A 20,400-nucleotide genomic window follows, 5' to 3' on the forward strand; every position below is an offset into this window, starting at 1 on the left:
AGCTAGCGTTCTTGCTGACAGGTAAGGAACACGCGCTTACCGAGTGCCAAGCACTGCTCAGGCATTGATTCTGTCAATCTCTGTCAAACTCCCGACAGCCCACGGGTAAGCAGTGTTATCATTATTCAAGCTTACAGAAAAAACTGCGGGGGAGAGGTCAGGTAACTTGCCAAAGGTAACGCCGCTGGTTGCTTTAAACAACAACAACAACAACAACAACAAAACACACACACACATATACACACACACGCCATTTAAAAATCGATCTTTCCTAAGTCCAGCAAGGGCCAATTAGAGACGGCTGTGGCACGGCGGCCCCACCCCGGAACTCCTCAAGAGCTTCGCCCCTCCTTACCTTAAGCTCTGCGCCTATGGAAACACAGGAAGTGACCTATGCCCACACTTCGCATGGCCTCGGCCCTAGTGGGAGCAACTCGCTGAAGCCGAGGGCAGAACTGGCGGAAGTGACATTATCAACGCGCGCCAGGAGTTCAGTGAGGTCGGGCAGGTTCGCTGTGGCGGGCGCTTGGGCCGCTGGCTGTTTAACTTCGCTTCCGTTGGCCCGTAGTGATCTTTGCAGTGACCCAGGTAACAGCTTGTACTCTTTTCTGACGGTTCGGGCGGAGGCGACCACTGCATTGAGGCCATGGGAGCAGTGGTGGAGAAGAAACTAGGAATTGGCGCGCGTGCAGGCCCCTGGGGGGACGTTCCTCCCTCTCGTGCTGCCGCCGTTCCGGCCTGTAACGGCCACTTGGCCGCCGCTCCCGCCTGGTGCCCTACTCTGCCGTGTTGCGCAAGCGGCTTCCCATCGTGCGATTGTGGGGCTCAGGGTACTACTGGCTGGCTGGGCGGCGGCAGGCGGGACAGGACAGTCCCTTGCATCGAAGACCCTAAGTTTACCCTGCCCTGTCCTGCCATCCGCTTCTTCTCCGTGTTAGAAGCAGATTCACCCTGATCTGTGCCCGCCTGTTTTGCTACCAACGTTGAGACTTACTTTGTCAGAAGCCTGAGACAGCGGGCACGGTAGCGCTTAAGATATAATACACACCACTTTATTTACAGGGTCTCCCATCTCTCGGTTCAGGCCATCATGGTTTTCTAAATCTCTAGGTAGGCTTTTCTGTGAAAAGACTGTGCTTCATTTAGTTATACAGACACTAGAAGGCTATGCAGAATTAATTTGATTGCCTGCAAAAAATATTGGATTTGATGTTTCCATTTCCAAGAGATGAAGATACCCAGCAAACAACTTTTCTGAGGATAAATTAGTGCAGTAATCACTGTGTGGTTTCTTCTGTAGACTTATTTGCAAAAAGTGGCCTGAAGCCACCGAAGGTCCTGGATAAATCTCTAATCATACTTATAATGGCTTTAAATTCTGCCATCATTATCTCTTGCCTCAACCTTAGATTCCTGAAACGGAACTTCCAGCCTCCAGTTTTACTCCTCTCAAATTCATCTAGTGTTGCCAAATTAGATCTATTCGTACTGCACTTCCAAAATCCGTAACTGTTATTATTGCCTATGCAATAACATTTAAAACTCCTGATAGTATGAGCCCACCAATATGTGCTGTCTCATCTCCTGCAGTGACCTTCTATACAGTCATGCTAAGCTTGTCGCCTGCATACTGCATGCTTTTTCAATCTGTTACCGCTTTCTGCTTGATTTCTCTTTTGTCTGAAGCCCTGATTTGTAAATTCCTACTCACCTTGTGAGACCCAAGTTAGATGGTCCCTGCTTTGTGAAAACACTGCCCTCTCTTCACAGTGATTGGCTGTTAGTCTATATTGTCTTCTCTTCCACGGGTGCATATGGGCTCATTCATGATCACATACTGCATTCCAGGCATAGTGCTAGATGCAGAGATCACAAAGACATGTAGGCTGGTTTTTGCATTCAAGGAACTTAGTTTAGACCATACCTGCTATTATAATACTATGTTTTACAGTAATTATTTGCATAACCTTCATATTGAACACTTTGATGCCAAGGACTATATCCTCCTATCTTTATATCCTCATCTGCAGCACTTCTGTTATTGTTATTATAGGATAACTGTCAAAAAAAAGTATAATTTAAAAAATATCTGATATATTTATTTCCAGAAGTAGAGCTTGCTTTCTTTTTTGGTCTGTTTTTCAGCGATGAGTATGTAGGATAGATAGTCTTTGGGGGCCTTTGCCCTTTCAAAGTGATCGTCAGAGTCTTTCATACATTCAGCAAATATCTGAGTGTCTGTTCTGTACCAGCACATGCTTGAAGTACATATGCCTGAAGGATCTTTGGACATATAATTTGTAACTTTGAGACCTCTAAGTTCTATGTGAGAATATGTTGGTATAAACTCATTTCAGATGTGTCGTGAGTAAAGCGATGATGATTTAAGAAAAGTCAGATAACAGGCATAGTTTGCATTAATGTGTTCTAAAGAGGTAAGGTTATTACATTTATAAAAATTCAGGGCTTTATCTCTGTGCAGCTTTTCTCTTACAGTTTCATTACAGTAGGAGCTTGATAAATGATTACTCTGAAGTATATTGGATTGAATTTAATATTTACTTAATTTTTTGCCCAAGACATTGTAGAGGATGTAAAATTGGAATATTTAAAGATCTGAACTTTGCCTAACAGTGCTGTGTATACAGTGCTTAGTAAATATTCTGCTCTGATATTACATTTTGCTTAGGAATTAGTTTTCTAGGTGTTTTTCCTCAAAAGTTTTTAATGCTGGTTATGACAGCTCGATTTTGAGCATTTTTCGAGTATTTAAACATGTAACAAAATGATTTTTGTTTTGTTGGCGATTTTACATGCAATCACCGGTAACATGGAAGGAATAAGACTTTAGGATTATAAGGTAAAAACAAATGTATTCCAAAATAGCTTCATTGGTTTTCATGTTTGTGTTTTGTATAGCCATAGAACTGGCTTATAGGACCGTACAGGCTACCTGGATCCTTAAATTAAACTTAAGACTTTTTTCCAAAGCAGCATCACTGTTTCTTGGTGTGTGAAGATAACCCAAGGAACTGAGGAAGTTGCTGAGAAGAGTGTGCTGGAGATGCTCTAGGAAAAAATTGAATAGTGAGACGAGTTCCAGCCCAAGGGTTTCTGGTTTGCCAAGAAGAAAGTGAACATCATGGATCAGAACAACAGCCTGCCACCTTACGCCCAGGGCTTGGCCTCCCCTCAGGTAATACAGCAGGAGGGAGAGAATAGGGAGGGCGGAAATCTGAACTGCAAGAGATGGTATCAAAAGGCAGGGAAGGGCATTTAATGATCTGTTTTTGAAAATGATTGAATATATTTTTTAAGCCTTATTTTGTTGAGAAGTTCTATTAGGCTTTGAATAGGCACAATGGTGTTTATTTGGGGAGTCTGTTTGGAAGCTAAGTTATATATTTATAAAACACCTAATATTTTGATAAACACATGAGAATGTTCCAAATGATTATATAGGGTCTTTGATTTTGAAAATCACCCTCACCAAATTATTTTCTAGTTTTATTTTTCCCCTTTTACATTTGAAGTTCTCAACCACCCATCTACTTTAAAAATTTTTCAGCCTGGGTGTAGTGGTTCACGCCTGTAATCCCAGCACTTTGGGAGGCCAAGGTGGGGGGATCACCTGAGGTCAGGAGTTCGAGACCAGCCTGGCCAACGTGGCGAAACCTCATCTCTACAAAATATACAAAAATTAGCCAGGCGTTGTGGCGGGTGCCTGTAATCCCAGCTACTTGGGAGGCTGAGGCAGGGAGAACTGCTTGAACCCGGGAGGTGGAGGTTGCAGTGAGCAGAGGTCGTGCCACTGCACTCTAGCGTGGGAGACAGAGCGAGACTCTGTCTCAAAAAAAAAAAAAAAAGCAATAACTTTTGTTGAAATATAATTTACATACAAAAAAACTCATTTTAAGTGTCTGTTTTGATAATTATATAATGTATAAGTTACAGAACATTTCAATTACCTTAAAAAGTCCCTTCTTCCCCTTTATAGTCACTCTGCTGGCCCCAGGTAACTACTGAATCTGCTTTTCAATGCTGAAGATTAGTTTTGTCTATTCTAGAATTTCATATAGATGGAATCATAGTATATGCTTTTTTGTGTATGTTTGACTTCTTAGCCCAATATACTGTTTGTATATCAGTAGTTAATCCATTGTATAGCTAAGTATCACTCCACTGTTTGGATGTTCCACAGTTCATCCATTCTCCAGTTGCTCACATTTGGGATCTTTCCAGTTTGGAGCTATTATGAATAAAAGCACTGTAAACATTTGTGTAGACTTTGAATGCACTGTTTTTACTTCTCATGGGTAAATACTTAGGAGTAGGATTGCTAGGTCCTATATTGGTGTATGTATAACTTTATAAGAAACTGCCAAACTGTTTTCTGAAGTGGCTGTATTGTTTTGCAGCATAAGAGATTTAAGTTGCTCCACATCCTAACCAACACTTCGTGCTGTCAGTCTTTCTACTTTTACTCTAGTGATTGCTTAGTAGTATCTTATTGTGGTTTTGATTTTTATTTGCCTGATTACTAATGTTTCTGAGCACCTTGGCAAGTGCTCGTCAGCCACTCATACACAGGCCCACCTCACTTTACTGCACTTCACTTTACTGCATGTTTGACAAATTGAAGGTTGTGGTAAACCTGTACCCAGCAAGTCTTGGCGTTATTTTTCCAACAGTGTGTACTCACTTCATGTCTTGGGGTTAGATTTTGGTAATTTTTGCGGGATTTCAAACTTTTTCATTATTATCTGTTATTGTTATCAAACTTTTTCTTTTTCTTTTTTTTTTTTTTTTTTTTTTCCAGACAGTCACTCTGTTGCGCAGGCTGGAGTGCAGTGGTGTAGTCTTGGCTCACTGCAACCTCCATCTCCCGTGTTCAAGCAATTCTCCTGCCTCAGCCTCACGAGTAGCTAGGATTACAGGCATGCACCACTACACCCAGCTAAATTTTGTATTTTTAGTGGAGACGGAGTTTCACCATGTTGGCTAGGCTGGTGTCAAACTACTGGCTGCAAGTGATCCATCTGCCTTGGCCTCCCAAAGTGTTGGGATTACAGGCATAAGCCACTGTGCTCAGTCAAACCTTTTCATTATTATCTGTTATTGTGATCAGTGATCTTTGATGTTACTATTGTAATTATTATTGAATGCCATAAACTGCACCCGTATAATACAGGAACTTAACTGATAAATGTCTACAATCTGACCAGCCATTCCCCCATCTCTCTCCCTCTCCTTGGTCTTCCCTAGTCCTTGAGACACAACAATATGGAAATTAGGCTAATTAATAACCTTACAGTGACTTTTAATTAAGTGTGGAGATGAAGGGAAGAGCTGCACATCTCTCATTTTAAACCAAAAGCTAGAAATGATTATACTTAGTGAAGAAGGCATGTTGAAAGCTGAGACAGGCTAAAAGCTAGGCCTCTTGCACCAAAATAGTTAGCTAAGTTGTGAATGCAAGGGAAAAGTTCTTAAAGGAAATGAGAAGTGCTGCTCCAGTAAACCCACAAGTGATAAGAAAGCAAAACAGCCTTATTGCTTATATGGAGAAAGTTTGACTGGTCTGGATAGAAGATCATACCACCCATACATCCCCTTAAGCCAAAGTGTAATCCAGAGCAAGGCCTTAACTCTCTTCAATTCTGTAAAGGCTGAGAGAGGAGAGGAAGCTGTAGAAGAAAATTTTGAAACTAGCAGAAGTTTATTCATGAGCTTTAATAAAGGAGAGAAGCCTTCTCCACAACATAGAAATGCAACGTGAAGCAGCAAGTTATCTGGAAGATCTAGCTGAGATAATTGATGAAGGTGACTATACTAATATACTAAATAATGGATTTTTAATGTAGATGAAACAGCCTTCTACTGGAAGAAGATGCTATCTAGGACTTTTATAGCTAGAGAGGAGAAATCAGTGCCTAGCTTCAAAGCTTCAGAGGATTGGCTGACTGTAGTTAAGGGCTAATAGAGCTGGTGACTTTAAGTTGAAGCCAATGCTCATCTACTGTTCTAAAATCATAGAGCCCTTAAGAATTACGCTAAATCTACTGTGCCTGTTCTCAGTAAACAGAACAACAAAACCTGATGAGAGCACGTCTGTTTACAGCATGGTTTACTGAACATTTTAAGCTCTTTGAGATCTACTCAGAAAAAAAGTTTCATTTCAAAATATTACTCACTGACAGTGTAACTAGTTGTCCACAAGCTCTGATGGAGAAGAACAAGGAGATTAATATTGTTTTCATGCCTGCTTAAATAATATATCCATTCTTCAGCCCATGGATCAAGGAGTAATTTCAACTTTCAATTCTTACTATTTAAGAAATACAGCAGGGCATGGTGGCTCATGCTTGTAATCTCGGTACTTTGGGAGGCCAAGGTGGAAGGATCACTCAAAGCCAGGAGCTCGAGACCAACCTGGGTAACAAAACAAGTCCCTGTTGCTACAAAAAAAATTTTTTTTTTGAATTAGCTGGTCATGGTGGCATGTGCCTGTAGTCCCAGCTACTTGGGAGGCTGAGGCGGGAGGGTCACTTGAGTCCAGAAGTTAAAGGCTACAATGGAGACCCTGTCTCAAAGAAAGGAAGCAGGGAGGGACATATGCTGTAGCTGCCATAGATAATGATTCCTCTGATGGATCTGGGCAAAGTGAATTGAAAACCTTCTGGAAAAGATTCACCATTCTAGATGCCATTAAGAACGTTCGTGATTCATGGGAGGAGGGTGAAATATCAACATGAATAAGAGTTTGGAAGAAGTTGATTCCAACCCTCATGGATGACTTTGAGAGGTTCTAGACTTCAGTGCTAGAAGTTACTGCAGGTGTAGTGGAGATAGCAAGTGAACTAGAATTAGAAGTGAATCTGAAGATGTGACTGATTTGCTGCAACTTTTTGATAAAACCTGAACAGATGAGGAGTTGCTTCTTGTGGATAAGCAAAGAAAGTGGTTTCTTGAGATGGAATTGACTCCTGGTGAAGAATTGATGACTTTAGAATATTACATAAACTTAGTTGATAAAGCAGCAGCAGGGTTTGAGAGGATTGACTCTAATTTTGAAATAAGTTCTAGTGTGGGTAAAATGCTGTCAGACAGCATCCTATGCTACAGAGACATCTTCAGTGAAAGGAAGAGTTAGTCGGTGTGGCAAACTTCGTCAGTCTTATTTTAAGAAATTGCCACAGCTACCACCCTGATCCGTCAGCAGCCATCAACGTCGAGGCAAGACCCTCTGTCAGCAAAAAGATGATGATTTGCCGCAGGCTCACATGATTGTAGCATTTTTAGCAATAAAGCATTTTTAAATTAAGGTATATGCATATTATCAGACATAATGCTACTGCACACTTAATAGACTACAGTGTTAACATAACTTTTGTAGACACTGGGAAATAGAGATGGTCTGGAACCTAACCCGCAGTATCTCTGAGGTATGCCTGCATCTTCATTTGTAATATGTCCTTCACATCTTTTGCCCTTTTTTATTATTTTATTTGTTGATCTTCTTTTATGGAGTTGTCAGAGCTCTTTATTATTCTGTTTACCAGTCCTTTCTCAGATGTATGTATTGTAGGTATTTTTTTTCCCAGTCTGTGGCCTGCCTTTTAATTTTCTCAGTGGTGTCTTTCAAAGAACAGAAGTTTTTAATTTTTCCGAAGTTCAGTTTATCAATTTTTCTTCATGTTTATCTACCATGTGGTATTAAAGAAGAAAGCAATATGTATAAGAATAGCTGGTTCTTCCATAATTAATGTTTAATAACCCCATTATTCTCAGAAGGCATCTGTCTTTGCACATCTCACCTGCCGTTCCACCAAGAAAGTTCCACAAACACTTAGCAGCAGCTGGCCTAACCTATTTTTCTCCTTGCTTTCCACAGGGTGCCATGACTCCCGGAATCCCTATCTTTAGTCCAATGATGCCTTATGGCACTGGATTGACCCCACAGCCTATTCAGAACACCAATAGTCTGTCTATTTTGGAAGAGCAGCAAAGGCAGCAGCAGCAACAACAGCAGCAGCAGCAGCAGCAGCAACAGCAACAACAGCAGCAGCAGCAGCAGCAGCAGCAACAGGCAGTGGCAGCTGCAGCCGTTCAGCAGTCAACGTCCCAGCAGGCAACACAGGGAACCTCAGGCCAGGCACCACAGCTCTTCCACTCACAGACTCTCACAACTGCACCCTTGCCGGGCACCACTCCACTGTATCCCTCCCCCATGACCCCCATGACCCCCATCACTCCTGCCACACCAGCTTCGGAGAGTTCCGGGATTGTACCGCAGCTGCAGTGAGTACTTGGTGTTTTATGTTTCCTCTCACTTAGGAGTCCCTTTGAGTTGTGTTCCTGCTCTGTTTTCAGATGGATCCTTTTATTAAGGGAGGGAGTGGCACTAACAGTAATTGTGTATCAGAATTTGCTTTATCTCACACTTGGGAAAGGGAAGCAAAGCTCTTAGTCAGTGTCCTCAGTAAAAGGCTCTTAACAGGTTTAGAAATGTGGTCATTTGGCCGGGCGCGGTGGCTCACGCTTGTAATCCCAGCACTTTGGGAGGCCAAGGCGGGCGGATCACGAGGTCAGGAGATCGAGACCACGGTGAAACCCCGTCTCTACTAAAAATACAAAAAATTAGCCGGGCGTGGTGGTGGGCGCCTGTAGTCCCAGCTACTCGGAGAGGCTGAGGCAGGAGAATGGCGTGAACCCGGTAGGCGGATCTTGCAGTGAGCCGAGATTGCGCCACTGCACTCCAGCCTGGGCGACAGAAGGAGACTCCGTCTCAAAAAAATAAAAAATAAAAAAAAAAAAAAGAAATGTGGTCATTTGTGTTTACATACCTGAGCCAATAAAATTTAATCTTTCACTGTTGTTATTATATTATAGGCATTTCCCTGTATCTGATATCGCTAAATCACAATGTTATGTAGTCTCTTTCCCTTATGCTATTTTAGGTCTTTAGTCACAATATCAGTATAATTTCTGGTAGTTCTTGTTTTTTGTTTTTACCATGGGGGCTGCATATAATCTTTGAAGGTTTGTGTCCTTCCCACAAAATGAGGATGACTGTTCTTGTCGTAAATGGATTTTTCTACCTAAATGAAGTGGGTTCTATATGTAACAGTGTAGTAGGGGTAGGAAATAATTTCATCTTCCTGAAAAACCAGCAATATTTCCAAATAATCCCAGTCAATAAGAAGTGTATAGCTTTTCATTTTAGAAAGCTTATGACCAAATTAAAAGGTTACTTGCAGTCTCTGCATCTCATCTCAGTTTTCTTGTACAGACACCTTCCTCCTTCATACTCCCTTTAGATCTAGTATTTCCTATTTGCATTTATTCACCTTGTTACATATGTGGTTGTTGTTTATAAGCTATCTCTGATCATTTTTGGAACTAAGTGTGTGTAATCGTGGATGCTGACTTTCACCCAAAGACCTAAATCTTGCCTCCACAATTTTGTTTCACCCCCCCACACAATTTTAAAAACAGAGTAATTTTAGTGATTTTAGAGAGAGCCCTTTTTAGCTCACCCTTATCTATACCGCTCCCATGCGTCCAGCATGCTTGTCTGACTCCCAGGAATATTTAAGTTTGCATTTCTGATTTAAATAATAAATTATAAATAGTACAGTCAGGTGTTTGTTTCTTGCCAGTGCCTTTGTTGTTCTGATACTCCCCAGAGCATCCAGTCATCCCCATTCCTGAATTTCCACTATCTACTAAGAACCCTCCTGGGTGGTAATTCAGTGCCCGCTCAATCTTGTAGGCTTAAGAGGGATTAAGGTAAATATTTAATTAATGAAAATATATAAGAATACATTTAACAATTATGTGACTAAAGTTGTGATAGACATACTAAAATCTACTTGATATAGTTCATAAGTGGACAAATGCTAAAGGCAGATGTGTATACAACGGTGATTGGAAGGCAATAAGATGATATGGAAACGAAAACATTCATTGTGTGGATCAACCTAATTGGCTTTACAGTTGTGTATCATAGACTGCCATTCTCTTTTGAAAAAAATTATGAGCCATCAAGTTTTCAAAAGTATTGCCTTTTGACAGTACAAGACAAAGAACCAGGAGCAACAATGACCTAAAACCTCTTTGAACCTACGTCTTTGAAATCTGGACTCAATATTCTTGGGATGCTGATTTCCAGGGCCATGCCAGACAGTTGTTGAGCAGTTAATTGCATTCAAAGGGCATTGCCCATTTCAAGTATATATACTTTCATAAGCAGAAAAATGTACAATGAAAATGTGGGTTTGTTTAAATTTTTATTAAAATTTCTAATAGAGTTGCTTTTTAGTATGTCTTTATTCTTGTATAAGTTATTCATTAAATGATTTAAGAACACTGAGAAATGAAAGGGGTCAGTGGACCCAGATGCCTCCGTTTATCCTTATTTACTGAGAGTTAATTAGAAGAGAAAGCAGGGTTTTGCTTTTTTTTTTTTTTTTTTTTTTTTTTTTTTTTGCTAAAGACACTTAGCTCTTGTTTTTCAAAAGATACTTACTTTGAGAGAACTGGGCAGTTCATGCCTGCTTGTTTTCATTATAAATAGTGACTTAGGAGTAGGGTGGTGGTGGTGGCTTTTCAGAGCTCACAGATGAGAATTGAGTTTGTCTGTGAGAAGGCTAAGAGCAGGCTCTGGAGACAGACAGACTCAAATCCTGGCTCCTCCACTTGGGAGCCATTGCATCCTGAGCAAGGTGCACTACCTTTAAGCCTCAGCTTATTTATCTAAATGTGTGAATACTGGTAACTTCTACCTCAGTGCATTATAAGTATTAAATGGAATAATCTATCTAAAATGCTCAACATGTGCATGATACTTGTTAAACAATAAATGTGAGCAATTAAAAAAAATTAAAGCCTGGTTGAAATAATGAGATGTCTGCATAATTTCTAACACCTCATCCAATGAAAGTTAAGTAATTTAAATAGTTGTGTTTTCTTTTTAAATTTCTTACAGAAATATTGTATCCACAGTGAATCTTGGTTGTAAACTTGACCTAAAGACCATTGCACTTCGTGCCCGAAATGCCGAATATAATCCCAAGGTTAGATTTAATGGATTTCTTTTTTTTTTTTCTTTTTTGTGTTTGCCATGTCTCTGTATTTTAATGTATTTCACGCTGTATAACAAATGTCTGTAGATCAGGCCAGGCACAGTGGCTAATGCCTGTAATCCCAGCACTTTGGGAGGCTGAGGAAGGAGAATTGCTTGAGCCTAGGAGATCAACACCAGCCCAGGCAACATGGCAAGACCCTGTCTCTTAAAAAATCGGCCGGGCTTGGTGGCTCACACGTGTAATCCCAGCACTTTGGGAGGCCGAGGCGGGCAGATCATCTGAGGTCAGGAGTTCAAGACCATCCTGGCCAACACAGTGAAACCCCGTCTCTACTAAAAATACAAAAATTTGCCAAGAGTGGTGGCATGCGCCTGTAATCCCAGCTACTTGGGAGGCTGAGGCAGGAGAATCACTTGAACCTGGGAGGCAGAGGGTGCAGTGAGCGGAGATTGTGCCATTGCATTCCAGCCTGGCAACAGAGCGAGACTCCGCCTCAAAAAAAAAAAAATCTGTATATCAAAGAGTTTGTGTTATGCTTATTCCTTGACACCAACAAAATGAAGATCTAAAGTAAAATGTGCATTGTTTTGTATCTTTTATTGAGTGTCTGTGATATAAGAATCCCTGGGAATACAGCAGTCTATAAAATAAGCTAAGTTATATATATATTGTATTGGGATCATGTGAAGAATTTTGTATATGTATAGGGATGATGTTTGCCAGCTATAGTAGGCAAAGTAATTTGGATAAACATTAGCTGGGTTGAGAGAAGTGTTAAGTAATGGACTTAGGGTGCATTTTAAAATGCTTGAAACATAATGCCTAAGATCTGAAAGATAGCTAAGGGTCTGAAAATCACTGTTTAACCACTCATAATGAGTCTGTATGACATGTACCATTCTAAGAATTAATCTTTCATCTATTATAATCACATTTACTTGAATACAAATGTAAAGTAGAAACAGAAGCACTGGTGTTTATTGAGAACATAACCAAATTTTGCAAACATTTCTCTTGATGGAATGCTCATGTGAAAGAACATACAGATCTTGGTATAACTTGGTAGTCACAATTGATTATTTTCTGCTCCTTATGCAAAGGAATATTCGTTACATGTGGTGTATGCAAATCCTTTACAGATATACAGGACAAATATTTTGATAACTAGATGTACTATGTCCTTCCTACCAGTTGTGATTTTTTGTCAATGGGTAGTTCTCCTAACAAAATTGAGCAGTTTGGCATGACCTCACTAATTATTCTCTCTGACCATTTTAGCGGTTTGCTGCGGTAATCATGAGGATAAGAGAGCCACGAACCACGGCACTGATTTTCAGTTCTGGGAAAATGGTGTGCACAGGAGCCAAGAGGTAGCCGTAAGAAATTCATTCTTCTGGCCTATGGGTTATGAATGAAAAGGTGATATCTCATTGTTTTTAGGTTATTAGGTTAGCACTTTAACATGTTATTATTGCTTTCTTATAAAAACCATTTTAATAAGATTCTATTAATTTTATTTTTATTTATTTATGTATTATTTGATTCTATTTAGATAGCAGTGATTTCATTTTCTTAAAAATTAGATATGGGCAGGCGTGGTATCTCACCAAGGCAGGCAAATCACTTGAGGCCAGGAGTTCGAGACCAGCCTGGCCAACACGGTGAAACTCCATCTGTACTAAAAATACAAAAATTAGCCAGGCGTGGTAGTGGATGTCTGTAGTCCCAGCTACTTGGGAGGCTGAAGCATGAGAATCGCTGAAATCTGGGAGGTGGAGGTTGCAGTGAGCTGAGATCATGCCACTGTACTCCAGCATGGGAGACAGAACAAGACACTTTCTCCAGAAAAAAAAAAAAAAAAAAAATTAGGTAAGCTGTAATACAACATCAGAACTATTAATAAAATTCCCTTTATGTGAAAAATGTTGTAAATAACACAAATACATCTTGAAATGGAAGAAAAATGATAAGAATGAAAACACTTCTAAGCTAATGATGTAAGGGCTTTGCAGACCTTACTGGACCTGGCAGCGTGACAGCACCACGTGTTGGCCACAGAAACCTGCCGTCTCACTGGAACTAGCTTTCATTATGAGTGTTTGAGTTGTGCAGATCTTAAGGAATGCACCCATATTATAAAATGTCATTGCCTATATTCTCCATCTGAAGTGATCCTGTCTGAAGGTTAGTGCTCTGGGGACCTGACTATTCTAAACAGAGCTCATATACCTGGTAGGAGTCAAAAACTAGGGGGAAAATTAGTGACATTAGCTTCATAAATGAACTGAACAAATAAACTAAAACTTTTTTTTTTTTTTTTTTTTTTTGAGACGGAGTCTTGCTCTGTCACCCAGGCTGGAGTGCAGTGGCGCAATCTCAGCTCACTGCAAGCTCTGCCTCCTGGGTTCACGCCATTCTCCTGCCTCAGCCTCTCCGAGTAGCTGGGACTACAGGCGCCCGCCACCACGCCCGGCTAATTTTTTGTATTTTTAGTAGAGATGGGGTTTCACCGTGGTCTCGATCTCCTGACCTCGTGATCCGCCCGCCTCGGCCTCCCAAAGTGCTGGGATTACAAGCGTGAGCCACCGCGCCCGGCCACTAAAACTTTTTAAATGAAAGAGTATTAAATGTACCTGGAGGTATCAACACATAGAAGGGGCTGTGGATGTCTTTGCTTATTCTGAAGTTTGAAATTGTCTTTCAGTGAAGGGAATGCCATTGGTGTGGACATTCTGGCTCCTGGTCTCCGAGTTTTTTCAGAATGCAGGACAAGGATCTGTTCTTACCTTTCACTTCCCCTTGGCCACAATATGCAGTAGTAACCTTTTTAATTAAGAGCCTTTTTGTTTGCTTGTTTTCCCCTGCATGGAACATCAGAAACTTTTGGTTTATCAAGGCAAGCTTTTCATGCAGCATTTAGCCTTTTTGTCCCAGAGCATCTGAAAACTGAATATTGTATATCTAGTTGGATGACTATTTCATCAAGACAAGAAACCACCAGTAAATTTACCTGAAAATTAAAAGCATAGCATATATATGTATGCTTGATTTTTGTTCTTCCTGATCCCCTGCATCTGATAGTCTTTTAACGGTAATATTTTGACATTCTTTTTTTTTGTTGTTGTTGTTTTTGAGATGGAGTCTCACTCTGCGCCCAGGCTGGAGTGCAGTGGGGCGATCTCGGCTCACTACAAGCTCCGCCTCGTGGGTTCATGCCATTCTCTTGCCTCAGCCTCCTGAGTAGCTGGGACTATAGGTGCCCGCCACCATGCCCGGCTAATTTTTTTGTGTTTTTAGTAGAGACGAGGTTTCACTGTGTTAGCCAGGATGGTCTCGATTTCCTGACCTCATGATCCGCCTGCCTCAGCCTCCCCAAAGTATTGTGATTACAGGTGCGAGCCACCGTGCCCGGCCTGCCTGCCTGCCTTCCTTTTTCTCTTTTCTTTTTTCTCTTCTCTTCTTTCTTTCCTTTTCTTTCTTTTTTTTTTTTTTTTGGCGGAGTCGCCTAGGCTGGAGTGCAGTGGCACATTCTTGGCTCATTGCAACCTCCACCTCCCAAGTTCAGATGATTCTCCTGCCTCAGCCTCTGAAGTAGCTGGGATTACAGGTGCCTGCCACCACGCCCGGCTAATTTTTGTATTTTTAGTAGAGATAGGGTTTCACCATGTTGACCGAACTGGTCTCGGAACTCTTGACCTCAGGTGATCTATCTGCCTTGGCCTCCCAAAGTGCTTGGGATTACAGGTGTGAGCCACCACACTTGGCCCACATTCTGCTTTTCTTATGTAAGCTCTGAACTGCTAAGTCATAGTTTTATTCAACAAATGACATAGGAATGTCTATTCATGATGAGTCTTGGTATAAAAGAGGATAGAATTAGTGAATACATTGTTCAATAATAAATCTCATCAACATTTTTTGATCAAAATGAAGTTTGTTAATTTTCTTCTCAGTAGAAATGCATGGGCTAAAATACATAAATAGTGATGATTGATGACAGTGATAATTCACAGCCATAAAATCTAGGGCTACAATAATTTGGCGGATTGAAAGGTCATTTTGGCAGGCCCACAGTTTTCTGTCAAGGATCCAGGAATACTTTAGAAGGAATTGTGAATGTCTGTCAGTCTTTTCTCCTATTGCAAGAAGGCTGACCACTTTACACTTTATTAGTTTACTGTTTTGGACTTTTTATAAGTTATTAGTTTAAATAAGTATTTTAGCTGGCTCTGAGTATGAATAACTCACTTTTTTCCTTTCCCTAGTGAAGAACAGTCCAGACTGGCAGCAAGAAAATATGCTAGAGTTGTACAGAAGTTGGGTTTTCCAGCTAAGTTCTTGGACTTCAAGATTCAGAACATGGTGGGGAGCTGTGACGTGAAGTTTCCTATAAGGTTAGAAGGCCTTGTGCTCACCCACCAACAATTTAGTAGGTAAGTCTGAAATGTATTATGATTGCCCTTGGCAACAGTTCATTTATAATCTAAACATTGTTCAGAATAAAACACATGCAAAATATTCAGTATATGAGAACAGTTGACATGGTTATAGTTGTATGTATTCTTGCATTGTCTTCCTGATGTTCTCAGTCATATTTATCACCCTTACCAGCCTCTGCTTCCCTTGGCACTTAGCGGTACCCATAACTCCCCTTTACTGGAATGAATTTGATTCTACTTCTGTATGTTTTATCATTTTATTGCTGAATACACTTGGAATGCATGAATTGAACCTAACCTTTTGTATCAATTTTTTTTCCCAGTTTGGATCTTCTCTTTTAGTCAACATTGTGTCAGATCTACCAGCAAAGTGTGAAGTTGAGCCATAGGAACAACTTTCTGTTATCTTCCCTGCTACTTGCAGGTGAAGACTCACAGGCAGGCAGCCCTGCCCACCTCACTGCTTCATCTCATGGTCTTCTGGTGTCTGTTCACAGGCACATTAGTTATGTGTGCCCCTTGGGCTCACTTGGTTCCTCCTGCCCTGGGCCTTTGCACTTGCCGCTTTTATGCCTAGTACACTCATTGCCCTTTTCACCTAGGAAGCTCCCACTTGAGTTCCGTATGTCTACCCATTGCACTCTTCCTCAGAGAAGCCTGTCCTGAATTTTGTCTTAGGTCAGACACAGAGAAACAGAGGCATCCTGTTTTCAGTCTCTCTGAACTGAGAAAAATGAGATTACTAGGTTTAGAAGAATATGTACCAGGCCTGGCCTGGTGGCTCACGCCTGTAATCCCAGCACTTTGGGAGGCCGAGGCAGGCAGATCACTTGAGTTCAGGAGTTCAAGACCAGCCTGGCCAACATGGTGAAACCCCGTCTCTACTAAAAATACAAAAATTAGCTGGATGTGGTGGTGCACGCCTGTAATCCCAGCCACACAGGAGGCTGAGGCAGGACAGTCACTCGAACCCAGGAGGTGAAGGTTGCAGTGAGCCAAGATCGTGCCACTGTACTCCAGCCTGGGCGACACAGCAAGATTCCGTCTCAAAAAAAAAAGAATATATACCAATAGTCCATTCAGTCAGACAGCTTAATCAGGTATAGGTTAATTCTCAGGCTAGTATATAAGTTTGATTAAATTTCCTGACCACAGTTGACAGCTAGAGAATATTTCACTTTAAGGAGGTGAGATATGATTAAAAGTTAAACTGTCAGTATCGGATCTTCGAAGTAAATGATTATTAGGACTGTAATAGTAATTATTAGGACTGTAAAAGTAAAGGATTATTATCTGCATTAGATATCATTATATCTAATGATATAGAGACTGCAGACATGACTACAGGGCTCTTTTTCTTAAATCAGAAAATCCAGATTCAATAGAAATAGGGTAAAGTGATAGGAGGACAAATAGCCTCCCATCCAATGGTTATCAACAGATGACTACAAGTCAGCCTCACTTGCTTTAATTATTCTATCCTTTGATGCTGTTTGAAGAACTGTGCTTTACCTCTTGACTGGTTTGCTTGTTTATTCAGTATTTTTCCTTGTACAGGTCCTCATTTTATCTAAAAGCACACAAAGCTCTTAATTTCTAAACTGTTTTTGCAATTTTCCTTCCAGTTATGAGCCAGAGTTATTTCCTGGTTTAATCTACAGAATGATCAAACCCAGAATTGTTCTCCTTATTTTTGTTTCTGGAAAAGTTGTATTAACAGGTAAGTTATAACAGGAAGTAGTATCTGAAAGTTCGTAAGTGTTGTGAGTATGGCATTTTCTCAGTGCTGAAAAGAAATTTCAGTTTTGGGACAGTGGGGGCTAGCTTCTTGTACAAAGGCTTCCCACCCAAAGTCTGACGAGAAACCTGCGCACTAAAGGCACAGTGAGAGCAGGGAAGTCTGACCACAGCTCTGCAAGCAGACTTCCATTTACAGTGAGGAGGTGACCATTGCATTGAATAAAAGATGGTGTTTTCACTTGGAATTAGTTATCTGAAGCTTTAGGATTCTTCAGCAATATGATTATGAGACAAGAAAAGAAGATTCAGAAAAGAGTTTAGTTGAAGGTAGCAATTGGGAGAAGAAGATTCAGTTGTTATCATTGCCGTCCTGCTTGATTTATGGCCTGGTTCAGGACCAAGATGAGAAGTGTGAATACATGCCTCTTGAGCTATAGAATGAGACGCTGGAGTCACTAAGATGATTTTTTAAAAGTATTGTTTTATAAACAAAAATAAGATTGTGACAAGGGATTCTACCATTAATGTTTTCATGTGTGTGCCTTAATCTGACTGGGTATGGTGAGAATTGTGCTTGCAGCTTTAAGGTAATAATTTTACCTTCTTAATATGTTAAGTGCCATTTCAGTCTCTCATCTCTACTCCAACTTGTCTTCTTAGGTGCTAAAGTCAGAGCAGAAATTTATGAAGCATTTGAAAACATCTACCCTATTCTAAAGGGATTCAGGAAGACGACGTAATGGCTGTCATGTACCCTTGCCTCCCCCACCGACTTTTTTTTTTTTTAAACAAATCAGTTTGTTTTGGTACCTTTAAATGGTGGTGTTGTGAGAAGATGGATGTTGAGTTGCAGGTTGCGGCACCAGGTGATGCCCTTCTGTAAGTGCCCACCGCGGGATGCCGGGAAGGGGCATTATTTGTGCACTGAGAACACCACGCAGCGTGACTGTGAGTTGCTCATACTGTGCTGCTATCTGGGCAGCGCTGCCCATTTATTTATATGTAGATTTTAAACACTGCTGTTGACAAGTTGGTTTGAGGGAGAAAACTTTAAGTGTTAAAGCCACCTCTATAATTGATTGGACTTTTTAATTTTAATGTTTTTCCCCATGAACCACAGTTTTTATATTTCTACCAGAAAAGTAAAAATCTTTTTTAAAAGTGTTGTTTTTCTAATTTATAACTCCTAGGGGTTATTTCTGTGCCAGACACATTCCACCTCTCCAGTATTGCAGGACAGAATACATGTGTTAATGAAAATGAATGGCTGTACATATTTTTTCTTTCTTCAGAGTACTCTGTACAATAAATGCAGTTTATAAAAGTGTTAGATTGTTGTTATGATACCTTGTAAGAGTCATGTGATCATACTGTTTTCCACAAAGTTGTATTTGAGATATAATGCCTGAAACCATTTTGGTGTTTGTTCCAGTCAATATTTCATCGTATGCTGCAATGAAAACAGATTAACGATCTGAGAACTCACAGTTGCTCGGGAAATGTGTATTTATTACCTTCCATATATTGAGCAACTCCTGTTTTCTAGGTATTTTGCATACAGTGCCTGGAATCCTCACAAAACTTCAGTTAGGTTTTGTTCCTCTGTTGGAGGTGAGGAGATAAGGGCCCCAGCTGAGGGACTTGGCTAAGGTTACACGGCTAGTAAGTGGTAAAAATGAGTGAGTCCTTCAGGTGTAGAAGCTGGTGCCCTATCCACAGGCTGCCAACTCTGCAGTAACTTTTTTTTGCTTGTTTTGCAGTTTTTTTCTCATGGACTATCAGGTGGACATTTGTGGGTTCTTAGGTTTTATTGTTAGGGTGGTTTTTTTTTTTTTTTAATTGTAAAAGTACATCTTCAGCTGATTCAGAGGAATAAAATCAGAAAGGGGAGGTCCTTCCTTCCTTTCTCTTCTGCCTCTTTCCCCAAGATAATGACCAGATTAGTGGGTATCTTCTAAGCTCTGTTCTGTCTGTCCTCTGGGCATGGCATTTGATCCCATTTTTGGAAAAAAAAAAATGATAATACATTCAATTTTATAGCTTTCCCTTTTTTCAGTCAATATATCATAAACCTATTTCTATGATTGGGAATCTAGGATACTCTTCTTAGGTACCTTCACTTACTGAGCTATTCCTGTAATTATGGTCATTTACATGACCTCCAGTTTTTCAATATCATAAACAGCGCTGCAGGGAACATCCTTGTATGTGTATTTTTTGGATGAGTGCAGGTATTCATGTAGTAAACTTTCCTAGAAGAGGAACTAAAGACTATACATTCTGAGTTTTTTAATCAGTTGATACCAGATTGCAGTCCAAAGAGAACGGTGTATGAAATGCCCTTTTCTTGCATTTCCCAGTCATTAGTGATGCCAATAATGTATGGATTAATTGGAAAGACATATTCCAATATTATCTCCTATCTAAGAAAGAAGTATCTCTTCATGTATGCAGGTCTTATGTTCCTCAGTAAAGTTTTATAATTTTTTTCACACAGGGCTTTTATATTTCATAAGTTATTACTTCCTTAATTCCTAAGTATATTATCATTTCTGTTTTATTACTGGAAGTTTTTAACACTTTAAAATTTATTGTTACTATTTTTCTCATTCCAAGTTTACTGAACTCCTATTACTGCTGATTTAGTTGATTGCATTGAAAGTTCTAGGCATGTAATCATCTGTAAATAGTAATTTTATGTTTTCCTTTCCAACATTTATTTTTCCTATCAGTGCCTAGGACTTTAATGTATATAACTTAAAAAAAATCATCTCTTAACAGTTGTAGCTACAGATACAGGAAACCTAACAAATGTATAGCATAATGTATTATTCAAAGGCAGACACCCTTGCAGCCACCAACCAGGTCAAGAAACAATTTTGCTATCTGTCCTAGAAGCCCCTCCTTATGGTTCTATCCAGACACACACTCCTGGCTTCCCTCAAGTAGTAACTATTATCCTGACCCTGACACATTTAAAGATAATTGAAGTTCCTTGTCCATTTCTTTTCTTTCCAATTTACAGGCCATTTAATGTTTAGAGCTTCTCATAGTCTGGGGTTTGCTAGTTGGAAATTCATGGTGTAGCTTCCCTATTCTCTATTTCCTGCATATTGGAAGCTGCTGTATAA

General features: G+C 40.2%; 1 protein-coding gene across 3 annotated transcripts; it reads left to right on the forward strand.

Annotated features, from left to right (window-relative positions):
• Nucleotides 1-379: 379 nt before the first annotated feature.
• Nucleotides 380-18,599, forward strand: TBP (TATA-box binding protein). Of its 3 annotated transcripts, none has more exons than XM_055269865.2 (8): nucleotides 380-588; nucleotides 2,995-3,196; nucleotides 7,895-8,301; nucleotides 10,991-11,078; nucleotides 12,369-12,460; nucleotides 15,356-15,523; nucleotides 17,155-17,249; nucleotides 17,930-18,599. In XM_055269865.2, exons 2-8 carry the CDS (start codon nucleotides 3,143-3,145, stop codon nucleotides 18,007-18,009), a joined length of 984 nt encoding a protein of 327 aa, XP_055125840.1. In that variant the 5' UTR covers nucleotides 380-588; nucleotides 2,995-3,142; the 3' UTR covers nucleotides 18,010-18,599. The 3 variants fall into 3 exon arrangements, with proteins under 3 accessions (XP_055125840.1, XP_055125839.1, XP_055125841.1); XM_055269864.2 differs by having other exon boundaries at nucleotides 467-588; nucleotides 2,992-3,196; XM_055269866.2 differs by lacking the exon at nucleotides 380-588 and adding an exon at nucleotides 731-1,110.
• The last annotated feature ends 1,801 nt before the right edge of the window (nucleotides 18,600-20,400 follow it).

Source organism: Symphalangus syndactylus, chromosome 2 (assembly GCF_028878055.3).
Source record: "Symphalangus syndactylus isolate Jambi chromosome 2, NHGRI_mSymSyn1-v2.1_pri, whole genome shotgun sequence".
NCBI lineage: Eukaryota > Metazoa > Chordata > Mammalia > Primates > Hylobatidae > Symphalangus > Symphalangus syndactylus.

Coding starts and splice junctions, on each gene's coding strand:
- TBP (XM_055269865.2), top strand. CDS start 3,143: ATGGATCAGAACAACAGCCTGCCACCTTACGCCCAGGGCTTGGCCTCC. Junction 3,197..7,894: donor AGGGCTTGGCCTCCCCTCAG/GTAATACAGCAG, acceptor TGCTTTCCACAG/GGTGCCATGACTCCCGGAAT. Junction 12,461..15,355: donor GTGTGCACAGGAGCCAAGAG/GTAGCCGTAAGA, acceptor TCCTTTCCCTAG/TGAAGAACAGTCCAGACTGG.